Below are 18,503 nucleotides of genomic sequence, written 5' to 3'. Positions count from 1 at the left end.
GATCTATATTCCTGCTGGTATTGTGCTATGGGATACAAAAGCACCAAAAGCCACTTAGAAGTTTACACACTACACAGAAGCTGGGAAAGAGCAGTACAGTTGATTCTTTTTTTCTCTGTGACTGGTCTACCGTGTGAAATGGGACTATTGAGCCCCAGATCAACATTAAAGTGAGATCTGTAAGTCACAGATCTGCAAATGATACAACAGATCAGCCTTCACCAACCTGCTGCCCTCCAGTTGTTTGGAACTTCAATTTCCATCAGCCCCAGCCAGCATGACAATAGTCAGAAATTTGGGGACTTGTAGTCCCAAACATCTGAAGGTTGTGAAAGGCTGCAGTGGATACAGGAATGTGTTCTTCTATTTCATTCCACATCTGTGATACAATGTTACAAACTGTCCCAAAGGTGCTTAAAAACCAAAAGCATGAGTTGCATTGCTTTCTTTGTTATTTGTCCCACTTGCCTTCACTACTAAAATACTTATCACCAAGGTCCGAAGAGCATTCATGGGTGTATTTGCCTGTGATACCATCATTAAATTTTCTGCAGCTACCATAGAATATAATATTTCGTGACAATGCACTTGTAATAGCTCTACGTATACCCTTTCCCAAGCACTGATGTGCTGATGCAGCTGGTTGTCTTTAGAATATAATCCACTGGTTCACTGTTTCTCTGACAGTTATTCAATGGGAGCAATCCTCCTACTTGTCTGTTTTGTTTCCTGGGCTTCCATTACAAATCACATGGATGATAAAGGAACAGACAATATTTTTAATCCCTAAAATCCCTTCAAATGCTTCATCGCTCTAAGTATACAAACTACTTGAAGCTGGTTAATTGCCCCTGTGCTGCTCTACGCGATGTATATATCTTCTCCAGTGGAGGCTGGTGGCTTCCATGTCAGTGGGGTGGTGAATCTGCTCCAGGTTTCAGTCAGAACTATGGAGAGCTCCTTTAGAGTTCTGACTGGTTTTGACTGAAACCAGGAGCAGATTCACCACCCCACTGACATCGAAGCCACCAGCCTCCATTGTCTTTCACCCAACTGTGTAGGGAAAACGCATGGTTACATACCATGCTGATGATTCATGCATGGTTTGGGAGGGTGTGTGTGTTACCGGTGTGGTACTTAACCATGCAATGTGTCCTAACTATGAAGGGGCAGACACAGAAATGACACAGGGCAGCAATGGAGCAATTACTAAGATGGTGGCAACCATACCATTCTGAGTAGTGTAGATGAGACTCTGTAAGCATTTGTTTGCAGATCAGAAAGACTGTCCCAGACTCTGAGAGTTGGAAGGAAGATAGTGTAAAAAACAATGGCTTGCATTTCACCTTTTTAAGAGAGCTTTACTTTCTCTTACCTGTCGTATAGCTTCATTGGCCCGAGCTTTAGCGCCTTTGGAAATTCCATCAGCTTCATCAATAAAGTCCTTGATATTACTGTAGGCCTTAAAGGCTACTGTGGCATTAAAGGAGAGGTTTTTAGCTTCGCCAAGGATCCTGTTTGGATGTAAAATGCATATAACTTAAAAAACATGAGGGGCAACTCCACAAGTTAATGTGTGTTGTCAGTTTGAACTCACCAGCTTGATTCCAACCAGAAAAGACAAACAAGTCTGAAGTGTCTAGGGTTGGCCAGCCCACATAACAGGTGAACTGTGGTATCAGAACTGTGGTATCTCGCTTTCCTTTTTGATTGTTAGTCATTAAACTAAAAACAAGAGTGAGCATGGCCACCTGAGCTCTCTCTTTGTCTTGTATTTGGGAACATTGGGACTAAGGGTTATCTTGTCTTGGAAAAGGCCACAATGATATGGTGATGATGTTTGGGAGTCCCTGAGTTAGAATAAAAGATAGAAAACTAAGACAGAAAATGATTTATTATTTCTACCCATCAGTGAATTGTACGAGGCAGTCAAATTGAGATACAAAATAACAAACTCACGGTTAACATACCCATCCAGTATAGCAGATGAATCATTCAGCTGGGCAGCATGTCTCTCTGCCTGGCGCACCATTTCTGGAAGATTCTTGTCTTTGATGTCTTGAGATAAATCATCTACTTTGTCCTTTAGTTCATCAGACAGTGGGCTTATTCTGTCCCGAATATCATCCACATACTGAGAACCACAAAAGAGAAGAGTGTTTAAGCAATGGAACACAGGAATTACAGCCCCATGTCACAGTATTTTTCCATGAAGTTAAAATAATAATAATTAATTATCCAAAGAATCCATCAAGAGAATTCAGAGCTCTATAATTTCGGTTTCCAGGTGGTTTCTCATCCAGATACAGGCCAGGCTCTTATCTGTTTGCCTCGGATGGAGCTACTGCAGGCTTCCTCAGGTATACAAACTTAACTAATCAAATTTTAGTGGATGATCAAAGGAAAATATAATATGGAATCAAAATAATATTTCCTGGGTTGCTTTAAGGGCATAATGAAAAGTAATTTGCCCAGTAAGTCATGAGAGCAGGCTCTTAGCCAAAAACGCACATGTTGTTGTGCCATCATATAAGATGAACTATGAAATATGAAATAACTAGATCTTTGTGAATTTTCTAGAACCAACCCACCATGCATAAAATTCACTTCAATGAATCAGAAATACTTTAGTTCATGGTGGCTGTAGTTTACACCTAGGCAATGAGTAGATACATATTTACCAAGTAGTAACGTGCTTGGTGTACATTTGGTAGGCCAGTTGTCTGGTGACACAGACCATCACTGAACCACAGATCCTGTGATAAAGCTTTCCTTACCACAAGACAGGGTGGTACAAATGATACAACTTGTTTAATGAGTAGTTACATGCATACTAGATTATGTTACATTTCGTATATGGTCATCCACTTTCAGATACAGATATGTAGTTATTTGTTTGCCTTTAACCACCCAGTCTGATCCTGATTGTGAGCTGACTGGTGTTTGACTCTCTTAACTTATGCTTAGACTTGCTCTCTCTCTCCCACTGCCCCACTTGGGCTTCAATCTTTTCAATGTATAAATGATCATAACAGTAGCCCAAATATTATGCTTCAAAAAACAAAGTGACTACAGAATAGTAAAAACACATCATTCAACTAGATGAACCCAGATTAGTTCAGAAACAATTTGGAGTAAATACTAGAGATGCCAGCAAAACTCATATTCTGGCAGGTGGATATAACTTTCAGGGATTTGTAGAGCTTTTCCACATGAGGCTTTTAACCTGCCACTTTTACTGTGGCTTCTGCTTCCAGATTCTTTGTGGGATTACGATTGGCTCCTTTACACATGTTTTTCCAGGGTTTTTTTTTCTCTGCCTTTCTATATGTTCCATTACAGAACCACCAGATGGTGCTGTGGTGTAGCAGAACTGCGCAAGTACACTAGGGGCCGATCTACATTGCGCCCGCTATCGCAATGAATTCGGTGTCCTGTCGGGTTAAACGCTCTCGCATTAAAACGTGATTATCCACACTCAGCCATTTTTCCCGTTGCAGTGCTTCATCAAATGCGCGAGCTCAGTTCACACTCGAGCGCTGTGCTGTTTTCCTGCTCTTAAAGATGGAGGCTCTCATTGGAGGATCAGAAACTCTTCCTGTTTCTGCTGATTCCACGCCTACCATGCTCACAGCTCTCGACAGCCCCATGTTGTCTTCCGGCTACTGATCGCATCGCTTCCTCAGCACTCAATGTTTCCTTAGCAACAAGCAAAGGGCTGGATGTGCGCGTGCTTGCCTGATCTCGGCTGCTAAGCAGGGTCGGCCCCGGTCAGTAGCTGGATGGGCGACTGCCTAGGAATCAGGCTTCCTGCACTGAGCAGGCAGTTGTTTTATCCCTTCAAAATAAGACTAAGTTTTACCCCCTTCTATCCCCCTCTTTGGCTTTTTTTTTTTAAATTAAGGTGTTATCTTTGAAGAATCGTGGCTTCTCCGCGATGTTTTTTTTTTCTAATTCAGGCATGATCTTTGTAGATCGGCCCCAAGTTTCACGCTTCCATTCATGGATATACCAGACTTACCTTGTTAGAACCCCTCCCCGCTCCCGCTAAAATGGTTCCAAATAATGGGGGAAGGCCTGGAGGATGACCATGTTGCATAAAGCACCTGCAAACTACTGTGAGTGAGGAATCAAGAGTGCACAATAAATGCCTTGTGTTAGAAAGGCTACACAATTGTAGTAGAATTCTACATTGTCTAGAAATGCTTGCCTCAAGGGCCGGAGAAGAATTTCCATCTTAAATCCTTGCACTAACCTTCCTGCTTCTCCAATTCCCCTCTCCCTTTCTCTTCAACCCCATTTATTGGGCAGCAGCAGCAGCAGCAGCATTCTGATTATAGGGACAAGTACATGTCCCAGAGAACTTCGGCTATTGGGCAGTATAGAAAATACAAACAAACAAAAAAATGACATATGTTTTCCAGAGGCCACTGCAACCTTTTCCCTCTTCTCTCTCCTCTCCAAGCCAGTGGAGCACCATCAGCAACTTATAAGTGGGTTTTAAAGAGAAGCGGTTGGAGAATGAGTGAGGGAAAGGGGCTGGAGGGGTGGTGGTACTGGACTGGGATCCAAAAGTGGGAGATAAGTTTATGTCCAAGGTTAGATTGGCGCAGAAATACACCAGGCCATCATAGTTCTTTGAAAATAGCCTGCCTTATTTCCAGGCCAACCTGATGTGAGCTGGGAAAGAGCAGGTCAAGCAGTTAGATCACTTCCTCTGCCTTGAAAACAAATACCTTGGAGGGCAGCATATACTGTATGTGTTGATACCTGCAGTGCCTCTAGCCATGGACTACCAGGTGGAGATCCAAGACCCTGAAGCCTGGCAGCAACCCACAGAGCCCCCGAAGATCTAGCCAGAGGAGTGGAGCAGAGTCAAGCTCAGCCCCTCACAAGCAATCCCCACCTGAACAGAGAGGGCAGCAGGGAAGCAGCAAGAAGAGTGACCCTGCTGCTCAACAAAAGCTTGACATAAAAAAATGGAGTCTCTAGTATGGGGTGGGGCAAGGGAGGAACTTTGCTCAGAGGGCCCTCAAACTTGTCTGTGTCTCTGGTTGAAACTAGAGCTTGGCAGCATTTCTCCCTCCTGCGGGAACATTCGTCCAATGGGAATTTGGGGGATGGGTGGGTGACAATCACAGTACTTTCAGGTGCAGGTGGACTATTTAAGTTTATGAGGTGGTCTGAGAGGGCTTTTTCCCTTTTCTGCTTTTACTATCAAAAATCCAAGCCGTGGCTTGACTGAGTGTAGGTGCTGAGGGCTTCAAAAATCTAGCCTGAAATGGTCCTGGAAACGATGCTACATGATAATGAAGCATCATTTCTGGGTTTGGGGTGGGGGAGATGGCTGCCCATATGCAGCTCTGGGGACAGCCATCTCTCCTGTCCCCCGCCCCCCAGAAATGCCACTGGAAATACTGTAGTGGCTTCATTCTTGGATCCCTCTTCAAAGGATTTAGCAACTGGGCTGTCCAGTTGTAAAGTCATCACATGGAGTAGCATTTTAAGAAGTTTAGAGTTTTTTTAAGCACTGAAGGAAAAGATATCAACCTTTAGCCTCCTATTCAAATGAACATTCTGCACCCAAACATTTCTGGACCCTCCCCAAATGTTACTCCCCTATTTGGGGGGGGGTTCACCTCTGCCCCTCCTGAAAACTATGAAATTCAGCTGGGCTGAAGACTTAGCTGAACCCTAATTGAAACTGCTTCCACTACACTCCAGAATATATGCCCTCACCCTTAGATTTTATACCAGAATATCTATATGGTATGATTATAAAGCTGAATGTTTGTAATGTAATAATACAGTACTGTCAGTAAATATTAATCACAGTTTACTGTGATCATCTACTTCAGTTTTATGAAATCTGTATCACTGTGCCCAATCCCCAAATATAATCATATTTACCTCTACAGCTGAATTGATTCCATCTACAAGGTCATTAGCTTCATTAAGGATATCATTTCCTTCTTTTAGAGTATTTTCAGCCTCCTGTCGTCCATCTTCTACAGCTTGCTTCTTTTTCTGTAGATTATATTTGGTTGTGTGAGGAAAGCAGTTCAAAATGCATGCATTTATTTTCAGATGTGATTTTGCTTTGAACAAAACATCCCACTTCCAGTGTTGTTGCTTATTTTGATCAGTTTTGTTTCATTTGCATTTCTACCTTCCCTAATACCAAGGAATTAGGAAACCACATAAGAGGTTGAATAACCAACTGTACAATACAATAAATATACTTCTGGTTTCTCTTCCCCAGCACTAGTATAAATGCTATTTTGTGGAGCTTAACATCTTTTAGAGAGATGAACGGAAGAATCAAATTTAAGCATAGAACCACAGTTTTTTTTAAAAAAACATGTTTTGCCAATTTCTCTCAAGAGCCACAGGAAACCAACAAGAGTGGGGAAACCTATGGTAAGCATGGGCCTCGGTAAACTTCCTTGGATTTTGGATCTGTGAACAATAGAAAAGTCTAAAACCCCATAATTAAAACAATTAAAACATTTTAAAAGAACAGATTCTGAACTTAATAAACTGCAGCTCGTCACTTAGGGAAGGCCTCTCAAAATAGCAATGTCTTCTGCAGGTGCCAAAAACAACACAACATTGGCACCTGCCTGACCTCCAAAGGCAGAGAATTCCACAGGAAGGGGGCCACCACACTGAAGACACTTTTCCCGGTTGAATCCAATCAGGCCATAGGTCCATGTGGAACCACCAAGAGCAAGCCCTCTGATGACCTCAGTAACCAGGCAGGTTGGTAAAGAAGAAGGAGCTCGCTCAGCTCTCCTGGCCGCAAGTTGTTTAGGGCTTTGTACACTAGCAGTAATACCTTAAACCTGGCCCAGTAGCGAATAGGCAGCCGGTGCAGTTCCCTCAGCAAAGGAGTTGCATGCTGAAAAGGGGCAGCTCCTGACAACAGCCGAGCTGCTGCATTCTGCACTAGCTCCAGTTGCCAGTTCAGCCTCAAGGGCAGCCCCACATAGAGTACACTGCAGTAATCTAGTCTTGAGGTTACTAATGCCAGTACCACTGTGGCCAAGCTGTCCAGGAGGGGCCGTAGCTGGCGAACCAGCCGAAGCTTTTTTTGCTCTCATCTGCTGGTTTCTAGAGCGCAGACTCTGCCTAGCTCCATCTTTCTTGTCTTGTTTGCTGCTCTGGACCTTGACTTTTGCCTGACTTAGACTGTGCTCCTGCCACTGATTCCTCTGGTCTTTGTTTTCTATGCCAGAACTTGAGCCCTGCCTGTCTTAGTCTCCTGGATCCTGAAACCCAACTGCCTGTAGCCTGATCTGGGTTAGGCTTGACATAGACAGTGACACAATTCTGCAAATAACAGCAAAAATGGCTGCAGATTCATAGGTCTCCCTTTGTATATGTGAAATACATACGCTCTACAAGCAACAACCACAAACTGTATTTCATTTGGGATACAGTTTTATGGCAGCTGAAAAAAGGGTGTCCCAAAATTCTAAAAAGCAAAATTAATTTCCAGCTTAGTTGAGGGGATATATATCAAATGTGTGGAGGTGAGTACATCATAAAATTGTACAAAAAACAAAAGATTTAAATTATTTGCATGTTTCCCCTCTCTATTTTGAAGAAGAAACTGAGAAGCGAGATCTACTGTTAGGATATGGCAATTGTTAGCCCTTGAGGCCTCCAAGCATTTTATGAAAACTAGCATTATAGGACTAATAACTGCCTTTAGGCATAAAATGACTGAGACGTAAACAAGAAACTGAAACATTTGTCTTCATTTGAAGTTGACTTTGCTCTTCCTGTCATGGCTAAGCACTTGTTAATGTACAGTATAATGTGCTTTCAAGACTTTGCAATTAAAATTAAATCAAGGGAAATCATTTACACCAGTTACTAACTTCAAAAGATATGTGGTAGTTTGATTTATAATCTGAATTTGCATATGCCCATTTAATTCCTTACTTGGGAGCATGACAGAAGGAGAAAGTGCAGCTGTACTAACAGAGAAGACTGATGGGCTGTGTGTGCGTGCATGCGCGCGCGCGCATATGTGCATGTCTGCGCAATATACAATAATAGTTGTTTGGGACCATATATAGGCCTTGTCTGTTTGGATTGCTATAATCCATCTGTAAAATACACATATATTAATCATGAACTATTCACCAGAGGAAAATTTAAGTTTCCCTCAATTTCCTTCCTCGTATCAGTAGCAATATTTATTTATTTATTAATATTATTATTTAATATAAATATTAAAAACTACTGTTTTATTTGTAGTATGTTCTGGGGCAGAGGAAGCCTTCTGATTCTAAGAGAAGAATCTAAACTATATTTTTAGCCCTGCTCCATAGTCCACATCCGTTCTAATTATCAGAAAAATAGTTCCAAGAAAGAAATCTTCTGATCATACACCCACCTCCACTGCCGTCATGTTTCTTTGGTTGATTGCAGATAGTCTATTGGCCTCTCTAATTTTATTGGTCGCTTCTCTCAGCAGGTCCAGAGCATCATCAACTTTATCTTGATAGTCTGCCAGTTTGTCTCTGACTTCATTCTTAAGCTCCTCTGTTTTCTTCCTAGGCTCTGCAAACAACTTATTCACTTTCTTCAAGAGGGCTTCTGCTGCTCTGTAACACACCAGACATAGGACTGATAATACATCTGTCATACTTCATCCTATGTGCTTATGATTAGGGATGCTGGAGAAATTCGAGACGGACTAAAATGAGCTTGGATTTCTAAGAATCTGACCCGCCGAATCCGGTGCAGAGCAACCCCCTCAGGCCGTGCGGAGTCCGTGGACTTTTGGATTATTTTTTTATTTTCCAGAAATTTACACATATAAATTTGTAGAAAAATGCATAAGTTTCTGTTGAGGAAATGTTGAATGGAATGGGGGACAATATGCCAAATGTTACGTACTAAAGTATCTTATGTAAATACTTACGTAATTATTTGTGTATTTTTCCACATGATGAAAAATAATAATTCGCATCCGCCTGTGAGTGGACAACGGAACAAAAGGCGCCTGACAATCCGTGAAACACAGATGGAGTGGATTTTACACAATCTATGCATCTCTACTTATGATACCCACTTTAAAATCGACTTTGACTACTTTAAAAATTATTGGGATAAATTACAAAATTGCCTAGATCACCTCAATGTTTGGTGTTTGTTTTAATTTTGTAATATTTAAGCTTTGAAAATGTGGGCCAAAGTACAAAACATGTGCTGAATGATTAAGTTCACACCAGAAGCATCAGAAGGAAATGCATGCAACCATCTGCCACTTGCCATGCTTATTACTCTTGGAGGGCATGAAACTGTCCCCAGGGCCAGGAGGTCTCCTGTTGACAGATTCTTGCAGTTCTGCAATAGTCTCAGTGTTGCCAACCAATGTTATAAGTCAACCTCAATCTTTTTTTCTTTTTTTGGTACACAATTTTCCCCAGTACTTGTAGCATTAATTACATTTTAATGAAAAGTTGCCATTTCGTAGCTATTTCAGCAGCCCAAATATTGACAGGATCTAAATGTACACCTTTTCACAGGGCTTCTGCAGACATGAAGATACAGCTACTGATGCCAAGCTACAGAAAGCAAGTTTAAAGTCCAAACTAAATGTTACATGGAAATCTGTGTACTTTTTTCTTCTTCTTCTTGTACATTTTTTTTAAATGGAAAAGCAGGCACAGAAAGCTGCAATATTTTGTGGAAGTACAATTTACCCACTCAAACCATACTCCTTCCAAATGCCCATCCAGCCATAGGATAGTTTGTCCCCAACTCTTTGCTACTCTGCAGTATATTGCAGGAACAGAGTGGGGCATGTTCTATGACCGTTTCACATGGCGGTAAAATAGTGGTTGTCAGAAGGATATTGACAGAGCAATGCTATACATGTGTACACAGATACTTTATGGCTTTACTACTCACTCCAACTCATCTTGGGCTGCTTCCTCTTGCACATTCAGTTTTCTCTTCCTGAGCACTGCCATCATTTTGTCAACTTCATTCTGTAGTTCGTGAAGGCTCTTGTCTAGGGTCTTATCTGGGATTCCAAGCGTCTCATTCAGTCTTAAAGCAGTAGTGTTTGCAGCTGCAGAAAGGCGGCAATTATGCACATCAACAAAGAGAGGAGAGAAAATATAGTATATTCATGTCATCTCTTTCATTGAGTGGGTTCCAATTTACATGAGATATTCCTGGTCTGAAATACAAAGGGCCATTAATCGAATGACCAGTAATCAATGAGAAAATGTCATAGTTTCCCATTATATCCCTTATTGTATAGGGGCCAAGGCTTAGCAGTAGAGTGTATGCATAAGGTCCCAGGTTGTTTCCCCTGTATCTCCAGTTAAAGGATGTCATGCCATATTTCTTGGAAAGACATCAGCCTGTCAGTATAGCCGGTATCAATGGTCTGATCCAGCCTAAGGAAGTTTTGTATGTTCATTTCACTTTGATGTACAATAAGTGAAGTAAAGACTCAGTATTTAGAGCAGGGCCAGGAAACATAAGTTCAGACAGTCTTATCTTTTAAGCAGTGTAGGCTCTGATTTTGGTGGAGTTATGTTTCCATTCTAAGTTTTGGTCAGAACCAGCCAGAAATCTAATGGAGCTATCCAAAGCCTGATCCCTAACATGGGTTCAGAACCTTGGATAGCTCCTTTAGAGTTCTGGCTGGTTCTGACTGAACCCAGAATGGTTTCACAGCCCCACCAAAATTGGAGCCACCCGCCTCCACTGCTTTGAAGCCATTTTCCCCACAAAGCTATTGGACTACATGGGAACCAGAACAACACAGAGGCTGACAGGGCTTTGGAAGTCATAGAAAAACCCCGGCCATGGATCAGATCCTTCTTAGAGGTTTAATGAACTAAGGGACATGGAGAATCCTCAGAAAAGGTATCTTCATATTTGCTTGCAAATAATTCAAATTTATAATCTTCTCACTTGATTTCACACATGCCCATGCACCATTGTGAATGCTACTGGATGAAGAAAGAAAAGATGCTGAAGGCGCAGAACTGCCAACATGACATTTAAAATAACTGCCTTAAATTAGACTACGAGACTTAAGATTTGTATGTTTAAAGTCACATTTCAAAAACTTGAAACTATTAGAAATGCATGCTTAGAAATCAAATTTCAATTCTATTTTGCCACATTTTGAATTTGTGCAAGATTTGAAGGAAGTAAGAGACATATCACCATAATCTCAGGGCAATGTAAATTGGGGAAATTTGCAGAGAAAGAAATTATTATAATGGAAGATTCTGAATTATTTTAAAAGACTATTTGGAGGGAGATTGAAAAAGAAATTGTGTGGGGACTGATTAATGATCTTAGAGTAGAGTAAGAAGTCAGCAGTGTACAATAAACATAAATCATTAGGTGCTTAGTGCGCTGTAAGTGTTATAAATAATATGTCAGATAGCCTGAACTCAAGACTTGCTCTAGTAGCAAATAAGTCTCCTGGGTAGTGTGTACCAGTTGATACTTCACAGTAAACTCACCAAAAAGGATGCTGTAATAATTATGTGAGTTTAGAATGGAGATGCTAATTTAGTAATATATCCAGTTTCTATGAATGGAACCGTAGTCCTTACTGATTATTTCCAGCGTTGGAAATCTTTTGCAAGGCTGCAACAGTCATCACATTGAGAATTATTTTTATTATTATTCTCAAATGTAAAAACACATTTAAAAACACACGCAGGAAGCCCCCGTAAGTCAAGATGCAACAGCTAAGCCAGGTGCTGTTCCTCAGATGGGAAGAGCCGTAGCTCAGTGGTAAAGAACCTACTTTGCGTGCAAAAGGTGCCAGGTTTGATCCTCGGCATCTACAGGTAGGGCTGGAAAAACTCCTGCCTGAATCCCTGGTGAGCTGCTGCCAGTAAGTGTCAACAGTACTAGGTCAGATGGACCAACGGTCTGACTCTGTATAAGGCATCTTCCTGGGTTCAAGTGTGACTAAAGCAAAGGTGACATCACACTCTTCTCAAATGCACTTAACGCTCTTGTTGCCACACATTCTATGGAAGGGACATCCAGGAAGCAAAACCCTATCTAAAAACAAACAGGGAATTGTTCCATAGACTATCCAAGCAGGAAAGGGGAAGAGAGGAGCTTTAGAATCCTCTAGCAATTATTCATGCTAAGACTGAAGGCAAAAGGAGAAGGGGACGGCAGAGGATGAGATGGCTAGATAGCATCACCGATGCAATGAATATGAACTTGAGCACGCTCCGGGAGAGAGCGCAGGACAGGAAGGCCTGGCGTGCTATGGTCCACGGGGTCACGAAGAGTCGGACACGACTGAACGACTGAACAACAACAACAACAACTGTAGTGACTCTTGCTTTACCCTTTTGAGAACTAGGCTAGAGGCCACAGACATGATCCAGCTGAAATGAACCAGTTTTAAGACTTGCTGATATAAAAGGGCAATTAAACATGTGCTTAACCTTTTCTGATTGAAATCAATGGGTCTTGATAGTACTTAGCTTTCCTTAGATCTTATTCAGTACTTATATATGGACTGGGTGGTGTGATCACATCACACCTATGATTTGTCAGCTGCACTGGCTCCTAGTCCATTTCTGGGCCCAATTTAAATGCTAGTTCAAAGGTTAAAGTCCCAAATGGCTTGGAAACAGGTTGTCTGAAAACCTGCCTTCTCCCATATATATCTACCTACCCACACCTTAAGATCTTCTTCAGAAGCCCTGTTCTGAGTGTCCCTGCCAAATGAGGTGATGTAGCTGTTCACTATAATGACAGCCTTTTTGGTCGTGGCACCCTGGCTGTTGGAAGCCTTTCCAGAGAAGCTTGCCTGGCACCATTTTTTCTCAGTGTCAGATTTTATTCACTCAGCACTTTTAAATAACTTGTGTCTTTTAGCCTGGGACACTTGGTTTAATTTTGTTTTAAATGTTGCTTTTAGCTTTAATATTTTTATTGTTTTAATACCATATTTTAATGTTTTACTTATCTGTAAGCTGCCCAGAGAACTTCTGTTATGAGGTGGCTATATAAGACTATTGAAATGTGTGAATGGAATCTCTTTTTAAAAAATACTAATTTTGCCAATTGGTTTTTTGTTTTTTTTTTAAGACAGGGAAGAGGGTGATTGGGTTTAGCCCTCCCTCCTTCCCCTCCCTCCACTGAAAGCTGATTGGTGCAATGACTGGTTTTTCAAGAGGTTTCCTTATTTGTATCTGTGACTGCTGTAATGTACACAGCTGGGCTGGGCTAGTGACTACTGCAGGCAGTTCTGCTTACTTCATCTGAAAAAAAAAGATAAAATAGAACTAGAAAGGGAATAGAGAAGTGAACAAAGAAGGCCAGGCTGTGAAATCCTTAAGGGTAGCATCTCAGTTCAAACAATGGCACCAAGTTTACAATCTTGCAATTATTTTGCCCCAGTCTTTTATTATTCCTATGCAGTGTTCTGTCATTTTCATGACCCCCAGATGTTGCTTGATACATTCTAGTGATGGATCTCAATTGCACTTGAAGTTCAGGGAATCGAATTTCATACTGGGGCATAGTCGGCTGAGTCTCTGGGCATATGTATGGCTTCTTAGTCCTCTGCAGGTGCTAAGAAACAGATGTTCATTAATGGCACACAGTAATGTATTTTTAAAGCCACTTTGAGAAATTAAAGATGTACTCTTAATGCACCATACAGAATATTAAAATAACACAGGACTTTTCTTCTTCTTCTTCTTCTTCTTCTTCTTCTCCAAATGCATTTTTACTGCCTTGAAAATAAACAACAGCAAAGCAGAAATAGCCCATTAGTTATTTAATCATAATAGCTATTCTTCAAGAATAGATGTTCCGGAAGGCACACATTTACTTCTTTTTCTTGCTACTCTGTGCTCATTGCCAATCTACCAAAAGTGATATTTTAAATATCACAATTTAAATTAAAAGTAATTGCCAATCTACCAAAAGTGGTAGCAAACTGCACCCCTTAGATTGCAGGCCATCTGCAATGACTTTGGCTGTAGCTTCTCTAGTTTAACCCATCCGAAGTCCAGGACTTTAATCAACTTATTCTGTTCAGCTCATGAACTCTTGCTCAATGCCTTGTGCTATTATTCCTAAAACGGGCTGCTTCACTTTCCTTGAGAGGCTATTGGCATTTTTCTTTCTTCCTCCCATACCTTCTGCAGCCTGGAGGGTGCCCTTGATGAACTGTCCAAGCCCGTTCGCTCTCTCATTAGTTGTCTCAGCATCCTGTCCCGTTTGCTCCCCATCTGCTGTCACCTTGGTCGCCTGGCGAAACAGATTAAAGAAGAGTGTAATTAATGAACATGACAAGGAGATACTCCATCTGTCTGAATCTACTTGGAAACCTTACTTCAAGCAAGAGGCAATCAATGCATTATTGATCAGATATACTGGAAGTGACACACACTCTTCCCAAGTACACAATTACATTTTATTACTACTTCTACCATTAAAGAGCCATCAGAGGCTTCATCCTTGATTCTTCAAAAGCACAGTGAAAAGAACAGAACACAGAAGAGATTCGGGATGACATTATTCATTGACTTTGTTCACAGATATCATTCTTAAAACACGTAGCGCTCCATCCATGGTGAAACTACAGAACTCCCAATGAAATAATGAGACTCTTAGGATTTCATTAGATACTTCAGTCCTATTGATGTCAATATTCCCCTAATTATACCCCAGCTCATGCCTTTAATGGATGCTCCATAGTCTTTTTACATGATTATCACTTTCATGTAATTTTTCAAGGCCCCCTATTTTGCACTGTAGCCCCAATCCTAAACTCTTTTTGCAGAGATAAGGAGTAGACATAGAACTTAAATGCTCCCTTGCATAATCCCTCATCCTTACCACAGGGAGAAATGAATAATTTAATTCAGAGATTGCAGATTGGGACCTCCCTGATGCTGGGATATTAAAAACCCACTTTTCAGAGAGTCTAATCTGCATTCATTCAGAACCTGTGTTCAATAAATATGGGATTTCATTGGGATGTACGGATTCTGTAAAATCTGTTCCATCTGCATTTTGTGGATTGTCAGGTGCCTTTTGTTTTCTCATCCGGTTATTGACAGAATAGGATTTTTCCCGATGTCCAGAACTTGTTTGTGCAAGTTCGCATTTGTGCAAATTTGCACTTGTGAAAATGTGCTAATCCCCCCCCCCCCCCCCGCAATACACAAACCTCCCCAAAATGTGCATTTTCATGCTTTAGCTTATGGGGGAAATGCACAATTTTGACCAGTGTTTATTTATTTTACATGTTTTTCTATTACTAAATTTGCATAAGATTCTGTAAAGTAAAAAATAAATAAATCTGCAAGTCCATGGAATCTATGTGACTTGGGAAAAGCTAGTTCACTACAGAATCTGTGGATTGGATTCATAGAAATCCAAACTTATTTTATTCTGTTGTGGATTTCTCCAACGTCCCTAAGATTTCATGGTTTGGATCATTCACCTCTTCCTGAAAGGGGAGGGAGGGCACAACACTTGCTCCCAATCCATCACTAGGTACACAGTCATTCATTCCTGCCCCCTAAGAGCAGTGTGTTAAATCAAGTAATGTTTAGGACACATATTGTTTATCCTGAAACTATTCTGAAGCCTTTTGGTTTTCTATTGCAATTTTTCACTATACTATGCAGATGCAAATAGCTCTGAGTAGCTTAAGAACACAAAAGCAGCTGTGAAATCTGCTAACAGTATGCACTTTACTACAAGACAGGAAAAGAAAGAAACAAATGGATTGTATTGTTTATTAACTGAAGTGCCTTTTTATTTACAAAAAAATCCCAATTGGTCTGAAGGTAACTACTCTTTTCATTTTCCATACCAATATTCAACCACTTAGAAGTATGACAATAAAATGGGATGGGAATCGTACTCCACTGTAAACCATTTAGGCTTTTATCTCTATGCAAATACTGATTACCATTTGCCAAATGATAACTTACAATGGCGTGCATGTGGACACTTGGTCATCTGTATCGTGTTGCCAAATGAGGAAAACCACACTGTTGTACACAATCAGAAATCCAGCGAAGGAGAAGATTGGTAAGATTCTCCTTTTCACTTGGCAAGTCAACAGTGATGCCAGCTTACCAAGGCTGCTATCATATATTCACTTACCTGGGAGAATGGTAAGAACCCAGGGCCTACTTCTGAGAAGATATGTAAAGGATTGTGCTGTGTAGGCTATATCCATGTGCTGGTAAGTTACCACTCAGCAAATGATCACCTGTATCCAACTCCTGAAATCAGCTGTTCTTAAAATACATAAATGGCACGTTTGAGCTGAACTACTCTGCAAACACCATATTTCCAGATTCTCTCCCTCACTGTATTCCAACAAACTTCTTCAATTTAGATTTCTTTACCACTAGGTGGCACACTTTATATTAATATAATCCTCTAATATAATATATCTGATTCACTAATGACATTCCAATTTCTACACAGTTTGGAGTGTTTACTAATAAAAGGAATAACAAACAACACTGGTGTCACCTCAAGAGGATTTTACCTCCTACAAAATAAAGGTGTTTTTTAATAACAGATTTTCCCTGCCCTTCTAAATGAAATTTGCTTGATTGGGACTAAGTCATAACTGAGATTTGATTTTAATACACAATTTTCTCTCTCTTGCTGTGCCTGTGTTGGATTATCAATTGAAATAAACCCAAGTGCTTTTACCTATATAGAACAAATAGTAATGCAAATGAAAATATATAAATTGTGGTAAAAAACCAAACCCTTTTCTATATTTCCTTTTGCCACTGTACAAGTGAGAGTCACTTGGACAAAAATAAAGGAGGTGTTTCTCTCTCAAAAAAGCAGCTCTCTCTGTGTGTGTCTACACTGAAGTGAAGCAGCAACAAAATGGCTTCCCCATGCCATTTTCCTCAATCAAAATCATGCCTCTCCCTCCAGTTGCTATTAGCCCAGTTGGGGGAAAAAGCATGCTTCCCTATTTTGTGCCTTTCTCTCAGGAGGGCTAATAACAGCTTGTGTATGTTTCGATTTCTATTGGGAAAATGGTGAAGGTGAAAGGGTAAAACACCCCCACACCCAATGCTGCTGCACAGTCTAAACATAGCCCCGCTACATCAGGCAAACCAATCACAGATTTCCCACAATACATCTGGTTTGGGCCTTCACCTGTCAAGTGCTGAAAACAAAGTGGAAGTAGATTATCTGAAGGAACCCCATAAAGGATCTAAGATCCTAGCCACCAGGGTTTTTGTAATCTAGGTTTTTTTTGCAGCTTCTCAAAACTGTGGGACATCTAGGGATGGCAGAGAATTCCACCACGGATTTCAGTGAGGCCGAATGCACTGGCATTCAGCCCCCCGAAATCCACGGCGGAATGGCCTGCCACGCCCCCGCGGATCCCCCTGCAGATCCCCTCGGGACGAGACTTACCTGGGGCGGATGTTCCGGACGGCGGCGGCTCCAGTAGTAGCTTCGGCGACGGCTGGTCTTTCAACCAGCTGCCATGGCCGCCATTTGCAGTGTGGTCTTTTTTTTTTTTACTCAGACATGATAGGCTATGTAAAGACTTACGTAGCTTATCATGTCTGGGTAAAAAAGAAAACAACGGCGTACGCAAATGGCAGCGGCTACAGCGGCCACCATTTGCGTTCCTTATTTTTCGCTGTTTTAGCCTACATAAATATTTACGTAGGGTAAAACGGCGAATAAAAAATGAACGCCAATAGCGCCCACTACACTATTTGCGTTCCCCTTTTTTTCGCCATAATAGTCTACGTAAATATTTACATAGACAAAAACGGCGAAAAATAAGGAACGCAAATGGCGGCCGCCATAGCTGCCGCCATTTGTGTACACCTTTTTTTTTTACTCAGATGTGATAGGCTACATAAAGACTTACGTAGCCTATCATGGCTCCCTGGCTGGATGCAAATGGCGGCCACTATGGCAGCCACCATTTGCGTCCGCACCAGCCAGTCCGTGGCCGGAAATCCAGCTGCGGATGGCCCTGGCCTGGCCGGCTGCTCTGCAGAGCCACCGCAGAGCAGAGCCAGCCATTGAGGATTCTGGGGGGGAGGACCGGATCGCCTCCCCCCCCGAACAGAATCCACGAAAAGGTAAGTGACTTTCGTACATCCGTAAGGACATCACATGCGGGATCCCTTTGGATAATTTCCTTTCCCTGGATTCCTCTCACTTTTATCACAGCAAAAGTCCTTTAGTTCTGAGGGGCCAGGAGATCGTTATTCAGATCAAAAAGGGCATAATATGTTGACAGACACTTTCACTCAGATATAATAGGCTGTTCTTAAATCCAATTGGTTTCATTCATGGTATTATTAACGAACCATTTGAAGGCATCCCGGTATTTTTTTAATTCTCTTTCTTGGTGTTTTGATGAACAAAGTGAACAGTGGAAAATATGATGCTCAAGGGATTCTTCTGGTCCACAAGCAACAAGTCCCTTCCCCTGCATCCAGCTTGCT

At 41.3% G+C, this 18,503-nt stretch overlaps 1 protein-coding gene across 1 annotated transcript in view; it reads right to left on the bottom strand.

Annotated features, from left to right (window-relative positions):
* Positions 1 to 18,503, bottom strand: part of LAMA2 (laminin subunit alpha 2) — a 619,437-nt gene that overhangs the window by 104,385 nt on the left and 496,549 nt on the right. Inside the window, exons 35-40 of the mRNA XM_084827486.1 lie at positions 14,172 to 14,283; positions 9,931 to 10,093; positions 8,408 to 8,618; positions 5,911 to 6,027; positions 1,971 to 2,134; positions 1,376 to 1,514 (exon numbers count right to left, since the gene is read on the bottom strand). Of these exons, the coding sequence (XP_084683612.1) occupies positions 1,376 to 1,514; positions 1,971 to 2,134; positions 5,911 to 6,027; positions 8,408 to 8,618; positions 9,931 to 10,093; positions 14,172 to 14,283 (906 nt within the window). The remainder of the gene's footprint in view (positions 1 to 1,375; positions 1,515 to 1,970; positions 2,135 to 5,910; positions 6,028 to 8,407; positions 8,619 to 9,930; positions 10,094 to 14,171; positions 14,284 to 18,503) is intronic.

The sequence above is a fragment of the Heloderma suspectum genome, chromosome 1 (genome assembly GCF_057233095.1).
Source record: "Heloderma suspectum isolate Gila_16-S chromosome 1, 16-S_ref, whole genome shotgun sequence".
NCBI classification, from domain to species: Eukaryota; Metazoa; Chordata; class Lepidosauria; order Squamata; family Helodermatidae; genus Heloderma; species Heloderma suspectum.
The sequence above is the reverse complement of the archived record's forward strand: the minus strand, read 5'-3'. Positions and strand labels throughout refer to the sequence as shown.